Below are 20,359 nucleotides of genomic sequence, written 5' to 3'. Positions count from 1 at the left end.
CTCCAGCGTTCCAAATAGTCTTCTTTTGCTTGTTTGATGATTTTATTGACACAAATTGGAGGTTTGGAAGCAGTACTGATCTGAACATATTGTGTATTAGTTTTCGTTACTGGGTTAGTGAGCTTCAGTACCAGTTGGCTTAGAGGACTCTTTTCTGGGTTCAGTTCTTGGGTTTTTAATGCCTCAAATTGGAGTGTATTTTGTGGGCTAGACTTCAGATGCATCCAGAATTTTAAAGTTTGTTTTTGAATAGATAAAGCCAAAGGATAACGGCCTAATTCTGCCCTACATGCATTGCTGAGTGTTTTTGTTTGGACTTTTAATACAGATCGACAGAATTCAGCATGTAGGACTTCTGTTGGATGCTTGTCCCACGTAGTGTAGTCATGCATACTGATTGGACCCCAGACCTCATTTCCATACAGCGCAATAGGCTGTATTATGCTGTCAAATAATTTGCACCAGATTGTGATTGGTATATTTATATTGTAAAGTTTAGATTTTATAGCATAGAGTGCTCTACAGGCTTTTTCTCTGAGTGCATTCACTGCCGTGCTGAAACTTCCTGATGCAGTAATGGGAAGACCGAGGTAAGTATACTGCATCGTGTGCTCTAGGACGGTGCTACCCAGAGTGAACATGTATTTGCGTTCCTGACATCTGGGCTTCTTTTGGAAAATCATGATTTTTGTTTTTATAGGATTCACTGCCAGGGCCCAGGTCTGGCAGTACTTTTCTAGCAGGTCCAGGTGCTTCTGTAGGCCCTGTTCAGAGGGTGACAGGAGCACCAGGTCATCTGCATAGAGCAGGAATCTGACCTTTGTGTCTTGAAAGGTGAGTCCAGGAGCTGCAGATTGTTCCAACTGCACGGCTAACTCATTAATGTAGATGTTGAAGAGTGTTGGACTCAGGCTGCAGCCCTGTCTCACTCCACGTCTCTGTGTGAAGAGCTCTGTTTGTTTTTTGCCAATTTTTACTCTGCATTTATTATTTGAATACATTGATTTGATCACATCATATACTTTACCCCCTACACCACTTTCTAAACGTTTGCAATATAGTCCTGTGTGCCAAATATAATCAAATGCTTTTTTAAAGTCAACAAAGCAAGCAAATATTTTTCCACTTTTTGTGTCTTTTACATGTTTATGGATTAGGGTGTGCAGGGTGTAGATATGATCTGTGGTACGGTGGTTTGGGAGAAAGCCAATTTGATTTTTATTCAGGGCATTGTGTTTCTTTAAGGAAGGTTTGAATTCTGTCATTTAAAATGCTACTAACTCTGCTACTAATGCTACTAAATCTGCTCACACAGATACCTCTGTAATTATTGGGGTCCAATTTGTCTCCACCTTTATGAATTGGGGTAATGATCCCTTGATTCCAGACGTCAGGAAAACAGCCAGAGATTGAATACTTTGAGCACAGCTCTCTGCATCTCAGGCATGTTTAAGCATCTCACTTCTGATGCTGTCAGGACCACAAGCTTTACGGGGTTTTAAAGATTTTCATTTTTGTGCCAATTCTTCACTTGGAATGGGGTAGTCAAGTGGATTATGGTTGTTTTTAAATATAGATTCAAAATTGTGTAATTTTTCTTTGATCTGATTCTGATTTTGATTTGGCTCTGTTGATTGTATTTCACTGTAGAGGTTTTGAAAATGCTCAATCCAAATATGACCATTTTGAATGGGTACTTCTTGTGGTTCTTTTGCACTCAAAGTATTCCACATCTCCCAGAACTGATTTTTATTAATGGAATCCTCAATTTCATGGAGAAGTTTGTTGGTGTAGTTTTGCTTTTTTCTTTTGATTGTTTGTTTGTAGCTTTTGAGGGTTTTGTAATATTGCAGTCTTAAGTCTGTGTTTTGGGGATGGTGGTGTTTTTGGTTTGATAGGTGCCTCAGCTCTTTCCTGATATTTTTACATTCTGTGTCAAACCATTTCCCATATCTTTGTTTTTTGACTGTCTTGCTGTTGGTTTTTGTCAGGCCAGCCTTTTTTGCTGCTCTGTGGAAAACCAGGTTCAGCTCATGAACGGCCATGTTTATACCTTTTTTGTCATTGGGGAATGGTTTATCTGTAAATTTAGTAATTTGATTTGTCAAATCAGGCGAGTTTAGGGCTCTCTCTCTCTCCCTCTCTCTCTCTCTTCCTCTCTCTCTTTCTCTCTCTCTCCCTCTCTCTCTCTTTCTCTCTCTCTCTCTCTCTCTCCCTCTCTCTCTCTCTCCCTCTCCCTCTCTCTCTCTCCCTCTCTCTCTCTCTCTCTCTCTCTCTCTCTCTCTCTCTCTCTCCAGGCCCAGCCACACATCTATAGAGTGATTTCTAACAGTGAAAAAATCCCTCTCCCTCATACACAATAAAGACTCCACTGGAGGGTTAGGGTTAGGTTTAGGGTCAGAGGAGTGACCACAGCACTGTGTACATCATTCGTTGTTGTTGTTGGTGGTGGTGGTGGTGGTGATTCTTCTTCTTCTTCTTCTTCTTCTTCTTCTTCTTCTTCTTCTTGCTAAACAGGAAATATACTGAACTTTTATCCATTACTGAACCACAGGACCTCCAAGGAGAGGAAATGGGCATAAACAGGACTATTGTCTTTGCAGAAAACAATGAGATTTTTTGAATGTTAATTGCTTGTGCTTGTAACTGTACATCAAAAGTAGAAGTAGATAGTAGTGAACCCAGAGGCTGCGTCACTTACCTTATTAGAAAGGTGACATTATATGCCTTTGGAAAGCTCTTAACAAAATTATCTGATATTCATATAAGAACATTTAATTTTAGTTTTACTTGTGTATGGATTTTAAAGAACTAAAGTTTGACATCTGACCTTCTCTTACATGTGATATCCAAGCAAAGTTTCGCTTGCAAATTAAGGCACCATGGAGACCTCTGCTAGCATCGATATGATCAAAATTTCGGCAGCCACTGATGGCAGATCCAGCAGTCAACATATCAGGTGAGTTCAGCACCATGGACCACCTGACTCTAACATTATGAAGAACTTTAAAAGAAAGATGCATTTCATTGAGAACAAGAAGACATCTCTTATCTGCATTTACACACACACACACACACACACACACACACACACACACACACACACAAATACTGTTCCCATCCCAAACCCCCTTTGCCTTTGCCCACAGGAACCTCAGAGGAGCAGCAGTCTAAATATTCCCAGTATCCCAGTACTCCCTTCAACAAACAGTCACACTGTCTGTTCTCTAAGTCAGTCCTGTGTGTTGGTTAATGCCAGCTTCTCTCTGTTACCACCTGATGAACAAGGGTTTTTGTAAAGCCTCTATGGCACTCTTTTCCTGTTTCGTTATAAAACAGTTTGCTGTCCTTTCAGTGACCACAGGGCTGCTCAGGGAGAACGTGAACCCAGCGAATTCCCATGAGCAAGAGATAAGCGCTCACTTAAGAAGAACAGCGAGATCAGGACTGTTCTTGAACTGTTCTCCGCTGACATTTGACACTGACCGTGTCCGAACATGCGGTTAAAGTGTATTTTTGCTACATTTTAAAAAAGAAAACAGAAGATGATTGGACCTCTTACATGATAGAAAGTTGCATATAACGTCTTTCTGCGAGTTGTCATGCATGTGGTCGTGTGTGCTCACTAAGGTCTGGCCCCTTTTTGTGGTGAAAACCCCACAACACTATAAAGATTTGATATGATTTTCATTTTGTTTTAATGGTCAATGTTTGCGATTGATTTGAAATAAAACGATTGTGTGAAAAGTTAAGCTACTTTTCCTGGCATAGGACCTCCCCTTAACAATTAGAAACTTTCTTCAAACGTTCTTGTTTGTAGCAGTTCTTAAAATGGCTGGAATTGAAGATGATTGAACATGTAAAGTGAGAGTGGAGAACTAAGAGCTTCCAGTGGCTAGAGCAGTCTGCCTTCACTGGGTACTATTACAGCTCCAGCAAATATGGACACAACCCCATGAAATACATCAAACATTCAGGACTTTCCACCTTGTCAGTATTTGGCGAGACAGACAGGAGACCATGTGCAAGACTCAGTTAGTTTGTTTTTTTTCCCCACAGCAAAAATAAATGCCCAAGTGTGTCCTTGATAAAGTTTTTGTTTATTTGTTTGTTTGTTTATTTGTTTCTCTGTTTGTTTGTTTGGAGACCTGTACTAATGGATGCATTAAGGCCTGTAGAGTAAGAGATTTCAACAAATCCATTTATTCAAACAGTTGTTTCCACTCAAGGTTAAAGGAAAAAGCTGTTAATAAACAGAAGCTCTCTAACGGATAGGGGACAGATACACAAGCAAAGTAATAAAAGAAGGAAGGAAAGAAGGAGAGAGAGAGAGAGAGAGAGAGAGAGAGAGAGAGAAGAGAAGCGAGAAGAGAAGAGAAGGGAAGAGAAGAGAAGAGAAGAGAAGAGAGGGGTGGAGAGAGAGAGAGAGAGAGAGAAGAGAAGAGAGGGGTGGAGAGAGAGAGAGAGAGAGAGAGGGGTGGAGAGTGGAAGAGACAGAGAGAGAGAGAGAGAGAGAGTAAACTGTGGGTTGTGCTATAGCTGTGATCTGTACTGAACAGATGAGGAAGTCAGCAGGACCAGAAGTTTAACTTCCTCCTCACAGACTTTTGAGTAAACTGGATTATACTGGGCATTCTCTGGATCCATTGTTAAACATGTGGAGTATGTCTCTAGTCTTCTTTTGCCTTCTCTCTGGTAAGATCTGTCTGTCCTCATCACTTTGATTTAAGTTTAAGATTCACTTTAACATTGTTTTTATGTTGTGCTGTACTCTGAAATGGGGCAGAGTGAACATGAGTCAAACAAACCCACTGTGTCTGACTGGACTGTGTGAGATATTAGAGAATCATGGCTTATTGAAAACATCATTCATTATCAAACCTTAGACACATACATGCTCTCACTGGCTGCACAGGAGATCAAGGGCCCTGTTCACATGAAACTGTAAACTAGTGAAAGCCAGTATGTGTGTGTGTGTGTGAGAGAGAGAGAGAGAGAGGGAGAGAGAGACAGAGGCAGATAAGAGAGAGGGAGAGAGAGAGAGAGAGAGAGAGAGGATTGGATTGGAACATTCAGAAGTGGGTTTAAAGTCCCTCTTGCCCTGTGTTTTATATGAGGAAGTAGAGTGAACCAAAGGTTGGACTTCATACAAACTTCACAGTTTTCTAACAGTTTTCTAACCACAGTGTTCAGAGGAAATGTGTAAATGATCTGTTACTTACTGTCCAATATGTTCTGTTTCAAATTCCTGAGTGACCCTGTTATCTGATCTGTATGTAACTTCAAAACAATTTTCTCTTTGCAATTCTGTAATGTGTAAACGCTACTCATTTCCTAACTAAAAAAAAAGATTTTTTCAAATTAAGGTTTTACCAAGTGCATGGCTCCCTATCATTAATTGCTGATTACATTCTGTTTAAGTCCTACATCTATTTTAAAACGTATCACTAGTTACCATGACAACCACACCTATTAGGATTGGTCATTATGAGAGAGTTTTGGAAGCCATTTAAATGAACATTGTTGGAATTTACTATTTACTTTTTTGTTCTTTTTATTTTCATTTTTCTCTGTAGCTGTGAATGGCAAAGTCACCACTGTGAATGGATATAAGAGAGGAACAGTTACTATCACATGCCCTTATGAATCTGGATATGAAAGAAATACAAAGTTTCTCTGCAGAGGGGAGTGTCCATTTTCTAATAAAGACGTTCCCATTCAAAGTGGACAAACCCCTAAAGATGACAGATTCACTCTTCATGACGACACGACAGCCAGAGTCTTCACTGTGACCATCATTAATCTGTCCCTCAGAGATGAAGGGAGATATTGGTGTGCAATACAGAGGAATTTGCCTTTACCAGATATCTATACTGAGATCCTTTTACAAGTTAAAATGGGTATGTCTGTATAATACATGACTTTATTCAATCAACGCATATTTCTGTAGTTTTTCTATGCTATTCTAGCCAGTATGTGTGTGTGTGTGTGAGAGGGAGAGAGAGAGAGAAAGAGAGAGAGAGAGGCAGATAAGAGCGAGGGACAGAGGGAGAGGAGAGAGAGAGAGAGAGAGGGAGAGAGGCAGGGAGACAGACAAACAGAGAGAGAGAGAGAAAGAGAGAGAGAGAGAGGATTGGATTGGAACATTCAGAAGTGGGATTAAAGTCCCTCTTGCCCTGTGTTTTACATGAGGAAGTAGAGTGAACCAAAGGTTGAACTTCATACAAACTTCACAGTTTTCTAACAGTTTTCTAACCACAGTGTTCAGAAGAAATGTGTAAATGATCTGTTACCTTCTGTCCAATATGTTCTGTTTCATATTCCTGAGTGACCCTGTTATCTGATCTGTATGTAACTTCAAAACAATTTTCTCTTTTCGATTCTGTAATGTGTAAATGCTATTCATTTCCTAAGTAACAAAAAACATTTTTTCAAATTAAGGTTTTACCAAGTGCATGGCTCCCTATCATTAATTGCTGATTACATTCTGTTTAAGTCCTACATCTATTTTAAAACGTATCACTAGTTACCATGACAACCACACCTATTGGGATTGGTCATTATGAGAGAGTTTTGGAAGCCATTTAAATGAATATTGTTGGAATTTACTATTTACTTTTTTTTTTTTTTTTCATTTTTCTCTGTAGCTGTGAATGGTAACATCATCACTGTGACTGGACATGAGAGAGGAACAGTTACTATCACATGCCCTTATGAAACTGGATATGAAAATTATACAAAGTATCTCTGCAGAGGGGTGTGTCCTCCTGGTCCATTTTCTAATAAAGACATTCCCATTCAAAGTGGACAAACTCCTAAAGATGACAGATTCACTCTTCATGACAACACGACAGCCAGAGTCTTCACTGTGACCATCATTAATCTGTCCCTCAGAGATGCAGGGAGATACTGGTGTGCAGTACAGAGGAATTTGCCTTTACCAGATGTCTATACTGAGATCCTTTTACAAGTTAAAATGGGTATGTGTCTGTAATACATGACTTTATTCAGTCAACGCATATTTCTGTAGTTTTTCCATGCATGTATACTGTAAGTAACCAACAATCATTCTCTGTGGTGGGGATTAACAAGTCAATAATTCATAACATGTTGTAGTTGTCAGGGTAATAATTCAACATAGTAAATCCCTCTCTTTGTCTTTCTCTCTCTCAGGTGAAAAGACAACTCCAGTTCCAACCATCTCTACATCTCTTCATACCACACAGCCACACCCACTCACTCCATCAGGACAAACACCCAATGAAAATCAGTCTCATTCCTCACAAACAGGTACATCTTCTCTCTTTGTCTTTCATCTATCTGTACCCCCAACTCTGTCTGTCCTTCTAAACATCCATCCATACATCCACTGTCCATCCATCCATCCATCCATCCATCCACTAATCCATCCATCCATCCATCTATCAGTCCATCCATCCAGCTTTAGCAAGTTTAGTACCATAATGAATTCTCATGCCAGCCAGAGGGAGAATTCATTTCTGATTGACTAGAAAGTGTACGTTAATTTCGTGTATCGGAACACCTCAAACATAAATCTAGTCAAAAGTTTAACTGCCCTTCTAAATCAGTGCTCCTGATACATTAAAAGGCATGTAACCATGACAACAGCAGTAAACAACACCAACAGCTCCGACTCTGCTTTTTGTGATGGAGTTCTTTACCTCCACTCTTCTGTTATTTACCTGTATCACTCCTCATCTGCCATCACCCCATCATCCTTTCTCTCTCTTTCTCTCTCCTCCACTCACTTCTCACTCAGTTCCTCCTTCAACACCCTATACACAGAGTTTTACTGGTCCACAACTGGATGGAGATCAGTCTGCATCCTCAAAAAAACACATGCACACACACACAGATACACACGCACACACACACACACACACACACACACACACACACACACACACACACACACACACACACACACACACTCACATATACACATGTCTCTCTCTCTCTCTCTCTCTCTCTCTCTCTCTTTGTCTCTCTCTTGCTCACACTCTCTCTCTCTCTCTCTCTCTCTCTCTCTCTCTCTCTCTCTCTCTCTCTCTCCTCTGTCTTTGCCTCAGTTCCTCTCTAATCACTAAATCCTCTTGCTTCTCTCTCAGTTCCTCCTTCATCAGTCCATACCCAGAGTGTAACTGGTCCACAACTAGATGGAGATCAGTCTGAATCCTCAACAGCAGGAGAACAAAAACCCACTGTGTTATTCCCCACAATGACACTGCAGCTAATCAGTGCTCTTAACTTTCTGATAAGCAACTGACAAATCAATATATTACATTATGCTTCTGTTTGGAGTTGTAATTAATCATGTTCTCACATGCTGTAATCTTATAACATAGTCTGTAAGTCTCTCTATTGCTCTATCTCTCCTTCCATTCTAACACTCATCACACACAGACACACACTTTAGTCCCAACCCTAAACTCCATCTTTACTCCAGAGAAAAGAGGAAGATGTCATCTTAACACAACCTAAACTATTTATAACATAACAGTGTGGTTTTGTGTTTTCTGCTGAACTGTGGGTAAACGTGTCATCTTCTCTTGCAGTTTTTTCACTTGTTTCTAACAATCCTCTCTCTCCATTTCACATTCATCAAACTTATGAGGACAAATCCTGATCTTTATCCACAACTGAAAACTGTAGCTTCACATTTCCTATTTACTCAAGTTTGTTACTGTCACAATGTGTTTAGAGTGACTTTAGTTATGGGAGTTTATGTGTTTCTCTCTTAGGTTTGACAGTAATTCTGCTCTGTGTGTCTGTCCTACTGTTGATTCTCATGATGGTCGTGCTTTACCTGAGAAAAAGACACACAGGTATTCTCTCTCTCTCTCTCTCTCTCTCACACACACACAGACTCATTCACACACATGCACAGACATGCATGCATACATACATACACACACACACACTTGCACATACACACAAAGACTCACATGCACAGCCACACCCACATGCACACACGTGCACACACACATACAAACACACTCACACACTCACACACACAGACACGCATACAGGCACACACACACACACACGAACACACACACACGCACACACACACACACACACAACCACACATTACTGTCTTTCTCTCTCTCTCTCTTTCTCTCTCTCTCTCTCTCTCTCTCTCTCTCTTTCTCTGTTTTTCATTCACTCTCATTTTTTTCATGTATTTGCTAACACATTTTATTCATACATATCCTCAAAGACATGCAGAATTCTCTCAGACCAAACAGAAGGACAGGAATAGCTGAGGTGAGTGATCGGGTCTATTAATGGCCTTTACACTCATACTGAATAAAAATGTATTGTGTTTGTATAGAGCTTATATTTCTTTTGAACTCAAAGACTCAACATCAGACTGAGATATGTGAGTGTGTCAGAGTTTCTTTGAATAACCCACAGGACGAGCTGATATTCTGCTTTATAGAGAACAGCACTGTATAGAAATACTGTCTTCCTTCCTGTGCACAACTCTCAACTCATAGTGTCTCTGTTTAGACATTAATACTCAATACATTACTTTACAATATGTTTGACCTCTTGGATAAATTTACTATGTGTTTAATACAGCACTCTCTCCTTTATTTAGGATGCTGGTGATTACAAAAATGATCCAGGCACAATTTCCCAACTTCCCCTTGGAAACTCAATCAATCCTGGAATAAATCTGAACCCCAAAACAACTCAATCTGATTCAGTCTACCAGAGTCTAAACCCCAACACTATCCAAACTCATTCAGTCTACCAGAGTCTAGACCCCAATACCACCCAAACTGATTCAGTCTACCAGAGTCTAAACGCCAAAACCACCCAAACTGATTCAGTTTATCAGACACTCAAGACTTAATGTTATCCAAATTAAACTGCCACAACTGAAGACCATTTGGCCTGAAATAGTCAGTGTTGAGACATTTCTACTCACCGTGATGGTGCCTGAACTGGATGTGTCTGAGTTAATGAATACTGGAATATCGGAACTGCTTGAAGTGGAATAAATGGTGGCCTCTAGTAAATTTATATCTATATCTGTACCTTTGTCTATCATCTCTATCTCTATACTCAACAGCTTTGATTTTAAAACAAGTCTGTACTGAACAGTATGTTTCACTGTAAAATAAATCTGTATTGAACAACATGTTTCTCTGTAAAATAAGTCTGTATTGAACAACATGTTTCTCTGTAAAATAAATCTGTATTAAACATTTTTCTCTGTAAAATAAATCTGTATTGAACAACATGTTTCTTGTAAAATAAATCTGTATTGAACAACATGTTTCTCTATAAAATAAATCTGTATTGAACAACATGTTTCTTCTAAAATAAATCTGTATTGAACAACATGTTTCTTGTTAAAACTCCTACACTTTTATTATTGATACATTTCCCCCCTTATCATTCTGAATGTCTCTGAGAGGCATATTTGTGAAATATTTGATCAGTCATGACACACAAATCCACACATTCATTTAATTACATTATGGTTTAAACTCACAGCTTTAATGTCTTTTAATTCAGTTACTGCAACACTAAACAGGTTCCACATGCACCACTGACGTCTTAAAGACACTAACAAATCCCTTGTATTCCTCTCCCTCTACAAAGAGTTATTACTGATGAATAAATAACACCCATGAAAACAAACACTATTTTAGTTTTATTCATTTATTCATTTATTTTTCTGTAGAAAAGTTCTGGGGTTGAAAAGTTTGTGCTAATATTCTGCTGAAGTTGATAACTGTGTTCAGTACTGAGAATCAGGAAAGTGACCAAAGGTAAATATCATCTCTCTCACTCACATGCTTGACAGTTTAGAATGACAGCTAAACTTCTGTCACATCTGTTGTGTTACTGACAAGTTCAGACATCACCTCTCTCTCAAGCTGTACCGATCATATGAAAATACACAGCTGAAGAAATTCACAAATGATCGATGTACCCAGACTACAGTATAACGATGCACCCCCTCTGTACTGTGCAGCCTTTAAGTGGTTGTTCAAATTAGACCCATCGTCATGTGACTGTGACTAACCAATAAAAGAACTGAAGTGACAAGTCTTGTACCGGCCTGCTCCCCCACAATGTCACCATTAGATGGCGCCAAAATAACAATTAAGAATAAGAGAATAAAGCACATCTTAACACTCCTCGCCTGGAACTGAACACAATACTGCCATTAATATCGTATGTGTACAGTGCAATCATAATGATATGAAACTCTGTGTTATGAGCTCATGGAGTCTTTGTTTTTCTTTTGGATTTAAGGCCAGATAAATACCACTTTTAGATGGACAGATTCTCACCCACTACCACATCAGTCAATGGCTCTTGCATAGCAGCGTTTGTGTGCATGCGTGTGTGCGTTTGTGTGCGTGTGTGTGTATGTGTGTGTGTGTGTGTGTGTGTGTGGTGGGCAGCGCGACTGAGTTGCCGTCTCTTAAAATTGTGTACCCGACGATTTAAAATATCACAGTGTCTATGCATAGTGTGATTTAAGTGTTTCTGTTTATCATGGACATTGACAAAAATTACACTCATAGACTTCATGCAAGCACAGATTTCTTGCTGGTACCTTGTGATGAACAATGTCACCGCATGTGTTGGTTGACCAGTATGGATTCTGTTATTTCAAACTATGTGTAATAATTCAGTATTTTTCTAAATTAAGCTTGCAAGAATGCGGATAATTATTGTACAAGTTATGGTGAAATGGAATTCTCTTGGCTAAGCGCAGGGTCCACTTGCATCTCCGGTGTGAGAGAGTGCGAGAGTATGTAACAAAAAGAACAGCACAGACATAATGGGCTTTGACCTGCTTTTAGTTTTGTCTAATTTGTCTTTGTCTAATTTGTCCTTTCCGTCCACCCGATTAAACAAAACCTGCAATGAGAGAAAAAGAGAGAGCAATAAAAAGGGTTGCATCCGGCCGAGTCTAAACGGTATCAACTGTAAGGGAATTTTGATTGGGCCTGAATGATCAGAACGGAAATCCTCGCGATAAGATGACCTGAAAACGAAAGCAAACTTGCTCTTCCCTGTGCGTCATTAAACGGACCACGAAACGTTAAGTCAAGTTGAGATCTGTTCAGTGCTATATTGTTAACCATGACTATATCGTTAAGTTTTTCGGTAAATTATTGAAATTGTAGCCTTATAAGTGTACGGTGTGTACTATACGTTGTAAATATTTGTCGCAACAAACACATAGGCGATATGTTTGATCAGCTAGAAACAAATACGTGGCACTCCGCAAAAAGCTGCTGAATGTTTCACGACATTTGTTGTATATACTGTTGTATAAACTGTGCAGTGAATGAGAAATCTGTTGGACATTTACGATCGTTTTTCTTATCCCTGCAGTGGATACACAAGATTCCTTTTACAAGACTGAACAACGCTGATCTATGGTTTCTCTAACTTTCTCTTTTTAATCAGTGGAGAGAAGTCTCGGCGAAAAGGAGAAAATCTCTCACCCGATTGTCTGATCCGGTTGGATCGACGAGCTGATACCGGTCGATGAGCGAGCCGCTGTATCGTTCGGCCGCGCGCACAAACTAAAGACGAGGACACGACTGGAGCAACATTTACCCGTCTACTGATTCTGTAACTTTATTGCAACGTGAGAAAGCGCAGAAACCCTAACGGACTGACTAGGCTGTATAAAAGTCCAGTTTCTCTTTAGTGCTATTATAATGACCTACAGGGCACAAACTTGGATCTCGGGTACCCAGCTGTGTGTTTATGAAGACGGGCGACTGCATCCTTTACTTCGTCTTCTTCCATTGAGAAAAAATGGCCTCCGATGCCAGGTGAGTGACAGTCTATGTGACACCTCTGTCTGCTTGCAGTGAGACTGTACAGATTACTGATGATTTGTTCATGTTTCCTGTACAAACTTAATAATGCGATGTGAAACCAAGGGTCTTTAGTTCTCAGCTACTGGTTAGTGGTCATACAGACAATATTCACTGTCTTTTTTCATAGGTAACTGACTTCAAAACTGGGATGTCTTTCTGGAATGTTAGTGTTTCTGGGAAGATAGAATTGAAGGATGAGCTAAAATCCACAGACAGGACCCTTGTTGTGAGGGTTGTTTTAGTTAGTTAGACCCTTCTAAACAATGAAGGAGTTATGTGTGTGTGTGTGTGTGTGTGTGTGTGTGTGTGTGTGTGTGTGACTGTGTGTATGGGTGATTAGATGGAGTGTGGAGTGAGGGTTGTTTTAGTTAGTTAGACCCTTCTAAACAATAAAGGAGTTATGTGTGTGTGTGTGTGTGTGTGACTGTGTGTATGGGTGATTAGGTGGAGTGTGGAGTGAGGGTTGTTTTAGTTAGTTAGACCCTTCTAAACAATGAAGGAGTTATGACAGGCAAACTGCTGCTACTCTAGCATCTTATTCTATCTAATATTTGTCAGATCTGGTAAGTATGGATTTGCCATCTTCTGGCTTTCGTTGCTCCCACTTCTGTAAACCCCCTCTTGGGAAGTTTGAGGGTTTCTTAGCTCTTTTTGGACTGGGGTTTACTGTTGCTACATGAAGGATGTTGTGAAGCTAATGTAGAAATTGTTATGGTTGTAAACCTGATAAAGTGATCTGTACAGCTGCTGGATGGCAGGGGTGATTCTAGTCATTGAAAAGATCAGGGGCTAAGAGAACTGGAGCTTTTCATCTGGGTGCAACTTTGTGTGCACTGTGCAGCACTTGATTACGCCCCCCCCCCCCTCCTTTGGATGCTGCAAGTCAAGTCTGTTACACAGTCTGTTTGTTGTTTGCTACAAACACGTCTTTTTTCAGGGCGAAAATATTCGGGACTAGGATTAAAATATTCACTGCTATAGTCTCGAATGATCGGACCTAATGACACCACTGCTGGATGTTTGTGGCAGCCCAACTCTGTGATGTCATTTTAATTGTTTTCTTTTGGCCAGTTAAGGATAAATATACATTTTATCACTTGATTTTGGTTAAATTACTGGCCATATTAGATGTACACTGAAGTACACTCTGTACATCATGATCTGAGCTGGAGTAAGACCTTGTTTAATTCAAGTTAGTGAACGAATAACTGATTGATAAGTTTCCATCAGAACTACATGTTATTCTTGGAAATCCATACATGTCAATGAGAGTGACTTTTAGTGTATGTGTGACATCCTCCTAAATCTATATTCATGACTATATTTGTCAATGCTCTCTCACTCTCTCTCTCTTTTTCTCTCTGCTGTAGTGGGGGTGGGTGTCCAGGTCAAGACCAGTCCAGGTGTGGTCTGTGTGAACAGGTTCTGAGAGATCCAGTCTCTACCAGCTGTGGACACAGTTTCTGCAGACAGTGTATCAGCACATACTGGGACCAGTCTGGTCCATCAGGAGACTATGTCTGTCCCCAGTGCAGAAAGAGATCCAGAACACGTCCTGCTCTACAGCAACCCAAAGTCTCTGACTCTACATCAGATCCTGTGCTGCTGAGATTTATTGACAGTCATAAAACCATCCTGAAAAACAAGTACAGACACCTGTTTGAAGGCGTAACACCACAAGGACATCAAACCTTCCACAGCAGGATTTATATTTCAGAGGGAGAGAGTGAAGGGGTGAGCAGAGAACATGAGGTTTTACAAATTGACACGGCATCAAGGGCACATGGTTCAGATGACATTTCAGTTAACCTCAATGACATCTTCAAACCTTCATCAACTCAGGAACCTACAGGGAGTGGAGGAGAAATCAAAACGGTGCTCACCATGGGCTTCGCTGGCGTTGGGAAAACGGCGACTGTGCAGAGGTTCATTCTGGACTGGGCTGAGGGAAAAGCCAATGAGGACATCGATTTCATGTTTGTCCTTCCTTTCAAGGAGCTGAACGTAATTAAAGATGACCAATACAGTCTTCATGGACTTCTGCAAGAGTTTCACCCAGAACTGAGAGAGCTGGATCCAAAAAAAATTGCTGTTTGTAAAACAGTGTTGATCCTGGATGGTTTAGATGAGAGTGTATTTTATTTAGACTTTTCTCAGAGGTTTTGTGATATGACTGCACCATCAACAGTGGCCGTACTGTTAGCAAACCTCATTCAAGGAAATCTTCTTCCATCTGCTCTCATCTGGATAACCTGCAGACCAGCAGCAGCAAGTGAGATCCCCTCTAAATGCATCAGTCGCGTGACAAACATACAAGGATTCAATGATTCACAGAAAGAGGAATACATCAGAGAAAGAGTTAGTGATCAGAGTCAAGCCGACAGAATCATCTCACACATCAAGTCATCAAGGAGCCTCCATGTCATGTGTCACATCCCGGTTTTCTGTTGGATGTCAGTCACTGTGCTTCAAGAAATGCTGCATCAGGACCACGGTGATAGGATGCCAAAAACATTGACTGAAATGTACACACACTTCCTCCTCGTTCAGATGAACACAAAGAACCGAAAGTATGAGGGGAAACATGAAACTAATCCAACGAAGCTTCTAGAATCAAGCAGGGCAATTTTACTGAAACTGGCTGAGTTTGCTTTCAAGCAGTTGTTGAGGGGCTGTCCCATCTTTTATGAGGAAGATCTGACGGAACATGGCATAGATGTGAGCAAGGCCACAGGGTGCTCTGGGATTTGTGCCGAGATTTTTACGGAGGAATCTGTGCTTCGTCAGAAGAAAGTCTACTGCTTTAGGCATCTAAGCGTTCAGGAGTTCTTTGCTGCTGTCTATGCATTTCACTGCTATGTAAGCAAGAACATGGAGCCACTGCAATATTTTCTGTGGGGAAAGTCCAAAGGTGCACTGAAGAAGGTTCCTTTGGATGTGCTGCTTAAGGGAGCGGTGACTAAAGCTTGTGAGAGTAAGGATGGACACTTAGATCTGTTCATCCGCTTCCTTCATGGAATGTCACTGGAGTCCAACCAGAAACTCATACAAGGTCTGCTAGCACACACAGAGAACGACCCAGAGAGCATCAAGAAAGCAGTCCGAAACCTCAGAGGGCTCCAGAAAAAGAGTATTCAGCCTGAGAGATGGGTCAATCTCCTACACTGCTTGACTGAAATGAACGATTACTCGGCTTATGAAGAAATTCAGGCTCTTCTCAAGTCAAAGAAGAGTAAAGTTGAACTCACAGCAGTTCAGTGCACAGCCTTGGTATATCTGCTCCAGACATCAGAGGAGGTGCTGGAGGAGTTTGATGTGAAGAAATACAGCACATCAGATGAGGGTCGTAGGAGACTGTTCCCAGTTTTGGGCTTCTGCAGAAAAGCTCTGTGAGTTTTCCTTTTCATCCATTTTTAAAATGTCTCACGCTTTTAGGTACAGTTGTCTTAATGCCAAATTAATGATCTTGGTATCAAGAACGGCTTATATTCAGTGTATCTTGGAAGTTGCTTTGGATAAAACCATCTGCTTAATGAACAAATGTAACTGTAACTGTAAATGTACATATTGGTACCGAACAAATGCCAAATACCAAATCAAAAAGATATAAGATCCAGAAAATTAACAGAATGCGGTATAACAGCAACAGCAAAAAGGAGTCTTGGATTAAAAGATATTTTAGGCATCACAATAGTATGTGTGTGTGTATATATATATATATATATATATATATATATATATATATATATATATATATATATATATATATATATACATATATATATATGTGTGTGTGTGTGTGTGTGTGTGTGTGTGTGTGTGAGTGAATAGCCCATATGTAAACAAAAAAAATGGTGCTTGTGTATCTGTGTGTGTGATAGCGCTGTTGAGCTGTCGTGACTAAAATTTGGCAATGCAAATAAGACAGTTTAAAACATCACACTATCAAGTGGTGCCACAGTTTCAATGTTTTCTGTTAGAATGGACTTTAACAAAAAACTACACTCACTCAAAGCATTCATAAACCTTTCCGTTATTAGCAAAGTGATATGCTGTTATGAAATATTGTTCACAGGCGACATGGTAGAATCTGGGGGTGTTAATTTAATATGGAACCTAATTTTCTTAGATTTTCAGGAACATTCATTTAAAGACTCATGAATAACTGGATGACCATGTGAAGGGCTTTGATTAGGCTACATCACATTATGATTGGCTTAACACTGTTTAAGACAAAAAAAAAAAAAAAAGATTTCTCTGAACTAGATTTCCTTTTTTTCTGTAGACTTTCCAACTGTCAACTCAGTACACTTGACTATGAAACTCTAGTGTCAGCCCTACAATCGTCAAATTCTTCCCTGAGAGAGCTGGACCTGAGTAACAGTGACCTACAGGATTCAGGAGTGAAGCGTCTCTGTGCTGGACTGGAGGATCCGCACTGTAAACTGGAGATCCTGAGGTCAGTATTTCTGAATGGGAAATCTTGTGTTTCTAAAATGTAAATCTTTTGAGCATTCTCTTCTTAACCATGACTAAGAATGTAAGCAAGACAATAAAACTATTACAAGGTTCGTCCCTAACTGTTTGTTAGTGCAGTGACTTCAAATCAAAAATGCTCTCTTTCTCTCTCTCTCTCTCTCTCTCTCTCTCGCTCTCTCTTTCTCTCTCTCTCTCTCTCTCTCTCTCTTTCTCTCTCTCTCTCTCTCTTTCTCTCTCTCTCTCTCTCTCTCTCTCTCTCTCTCTCTCTCTCTATTTAACTATCTCTACAGACTTTCTGATTGTAAACTAACTGAACAGTCCTGTAAAATGGTAGCCTCGGTGCTACAGTTAGCAGATTCCTGCCTGAGAGAGCTGGACCTGAGTAACAATGAACTTCAGGACTCAGGAGTGAAGCTCCTCTCTGCCGGCCTGGAAAATCAAAACTGTAAACTGGAGATCCTCAGGTCAGAAACTGAGAATACAGTGTTCATAATGAGTTTTTGTCTAAACTTACGCTGTATGTATTCCAAAATCGCTCTTGTTCCACTCATTGTTCACCTACTCTCCACTGTTGTAGGAATGTTGGTTAATAAGCCAGTGCTCACCAGAGTGAAATTAGCACATTTATGACTTAAGTTAGCTGTAGGCTAATGACCTCACCAGTGGTTCAGATACAGATTGCATGCAATCAGGTGGGGTGGGTGTTCTCAAATAATAGCTCAGATCAATTAATATAATCAATTAATAATAATTGATAATTAATAATTTAATTCATCAGCTCAGTGACACCTGCAGTGCATTTACATGTATTAGCCTTACAGAGGAAAACTCACTCCCACTCACTGTTAAAAGAATATTTCACCATCAGATAACTTTATCATCAGTAAATAGGCATAGCTGTGAGTGCCACCCGTAGGCAGCTGAACATGTTGCTCATTAGTTCCTGGAATAATTGCACATGTTCCTACTATGTAAAACTGCTGCGCGTATGTTTATTAATCCTACCTCCCACATGTACTTATGTGTCGCTCCGACCATTATCTTGGACCTGACATACCTTTTTTAAAGGTACTGTCTCTTTAAATGTTTTAACCAATTCTTTTGAGCAGTATTGTATTCACTTTCTGTAGAATTCCTGAATGTAAACATAGGAATTACACAGACAATGTAAGCTTTCTTCCTCTGTCCCTGTAGGCTGTCCTGCTGTTTAGTGACAGAGGAAGGCTGTTCTTCTCTGGCTTCAGCTCTAAGTTCAAACCCCTCACACCTGAGAGAGCTGGATCTGAGCTACAATCACCCAGGAGACTTGGGAGCTAAGCTGCTCTCTGCTAGACTGGAGGATCCACATTGTAATCTGGAGACACTCAAGTAAGTGGAGCAAATCCAGAGGTGTGTGAGTGTGTGTATCCGTGTGGGTGTGTGTGTATGTGTGCTTGTGTGTGTGTGTGTGTGTGTGTGTGTGTATACACAGAGCCTGAAACAAAGCCATGAAGGATCCACACTGTGAATGATCCACATTGTGAAGGATCCACATTGTGAAGGATCCACATTGTACTAGTAATGGTTTTGCTTTGCTCGCTATCATGGCAGCCTTTGCTACTGAGGAAGTGCCTTTCATATCAATGCTCTGTAACTTTGGACCAGCTGATCCATCACTGGCATCACAGTGTTAAACTCACATCTGTACAGCCTTCCTGTTCGTTTGTATCATGTTCATACCTCCCATCAGGAATTTGACATTCAGACAAAACCACAAATACCATTTCTGCATCCTGAGAGAATGTTACAATGTTCCTGTGTTTGTGAAAATTCAAATGACTCAAACAGAACCTGCTCTGTGTTTCCTGTGTTTCTGCAGTCTGGACCATGCGGTGGAGTTACGAAAACGACAAGAACTAAAAGAGTGTAAGGATATACGTGTGCTCTCTCTCGCTCTCACACACACACACACACACACACGCACACACACAGACACAGACACATACACACACACACACACACACACACACACACACACACACATGCGCGCGCGCATACACTCTCACACACACACACACACACACACACACACACACACATACACACACACAGTCACACACACACACACACGCGCGCACGCGCATACAGTCTCACACACACACATACACACACACACTTAAACATAGCCTCATACATGCATAAAGTCTGAAGTGAGTGTTATGGTGTCTTCTGTAATCTTCTCTCTTTACAGATGCCTGTGAGCTGACGTTGGACCCAAACACAGCATACGTACGTCTGTGTCTGTCTGAGGGGAACAGAAAGGTGACATACGGAAACATAATGCCATATCCTGATCACCCAGAGAGATTTGAGAACTGCGTACAGGTCCTGTGTAGAGAGAGTCTGACGGGACGCTGTTACTGGGAGGCGGAGTGGAGTGGGAAAGAAACCGTGATTGGAGTGACATATAAAGGGATAGACAGAAAAGGATGGGGTGATGACAGTTGGCTTGGGCTCAATGACAAGTCCTGGGGTCTGCTTTGCTCCAGTGACAGCTACACTGCCAGACACAACAAACAGAGCGCTCAGAGACCCGCACCGAAGTCGCAGCACCGCAGAGTGGGAGTGTATCTGGACTGGCCGGCCGGGACCCTGTCCTTCTACAGCGTCTCCTCTGACACACACACACTCACACACATACACACCTTCCACTGCACATTCACTGAACCCCTCTATGCAGGGTTTTGGATTTTTTGTTGCTCCTTCTTGTCAGTGTGTAAGATGGTATAGATAAATATTGTAAAAAGTACACACACACACACACACACTTCCACATACACTAACATGCACAGTCATACAAATGCACACACTTTCTCACACTAAATGCCCCAATATACAAACACACACCACTCTTCATGTCATTCTCCTCACCTCTGTGATATCTATGCTATATTTTACATTTTTAGTTATCCGTATTTTTCTGAAGCATTGTAATTATGTGCAATTTGATC

The 20,359-nt window shown here is 40.6% G+C and overlaps 1 protein-coding gene across 1 annotated transcript; it reads left to right on the top strand.

The window, feature by feature from the left end:
* Positions 1–2,882: 2,882 nt before the first annotated feature.
* On the top strand, positions 2,883–20,138 carry LOC115817141 (NLR family CARD domain-containing protein 3-like). Its single transcript, XM_030780386.1, has 7 exons — positions 2,883–2,959; positions 14,261–16,279; positions 17,176–17,349; positions 17,660–17,833; positions 18,564–18,737; positions 19,228–19,274; positions 19,600–20,138. Exons 1-7 carry the CDS (start codon positions 2,883–2,885, stop codon positions 20,136–20,138), a joined length of 3,204 nt encoding a protein of 1,067 aa, XP_030636246.1.
* The last annotated feature ends 221 nt before the right edge of the window (positions 20,139–20,359 follow it).

The sequence above is a fragment of the Chanos chanos genome, chromosome 7 (genome assembly GCF_902362185.1).
Source record: "Chanos chanos chromosome 7, fChaCha1.1, whole genome shotgun sequence".
Classification (NCBI taxonomy): Eukaryota; Metazoa; Chordata; class Actinopteri; order Gonorynchiformes; family Chanidae; genus Chanos; species Chanos chanos.
The sequence above is the reverse complement of the archived record's forward strand: the minus strand, read 5'-3'. Positions and strand labels throughout refer to the sequence as shown.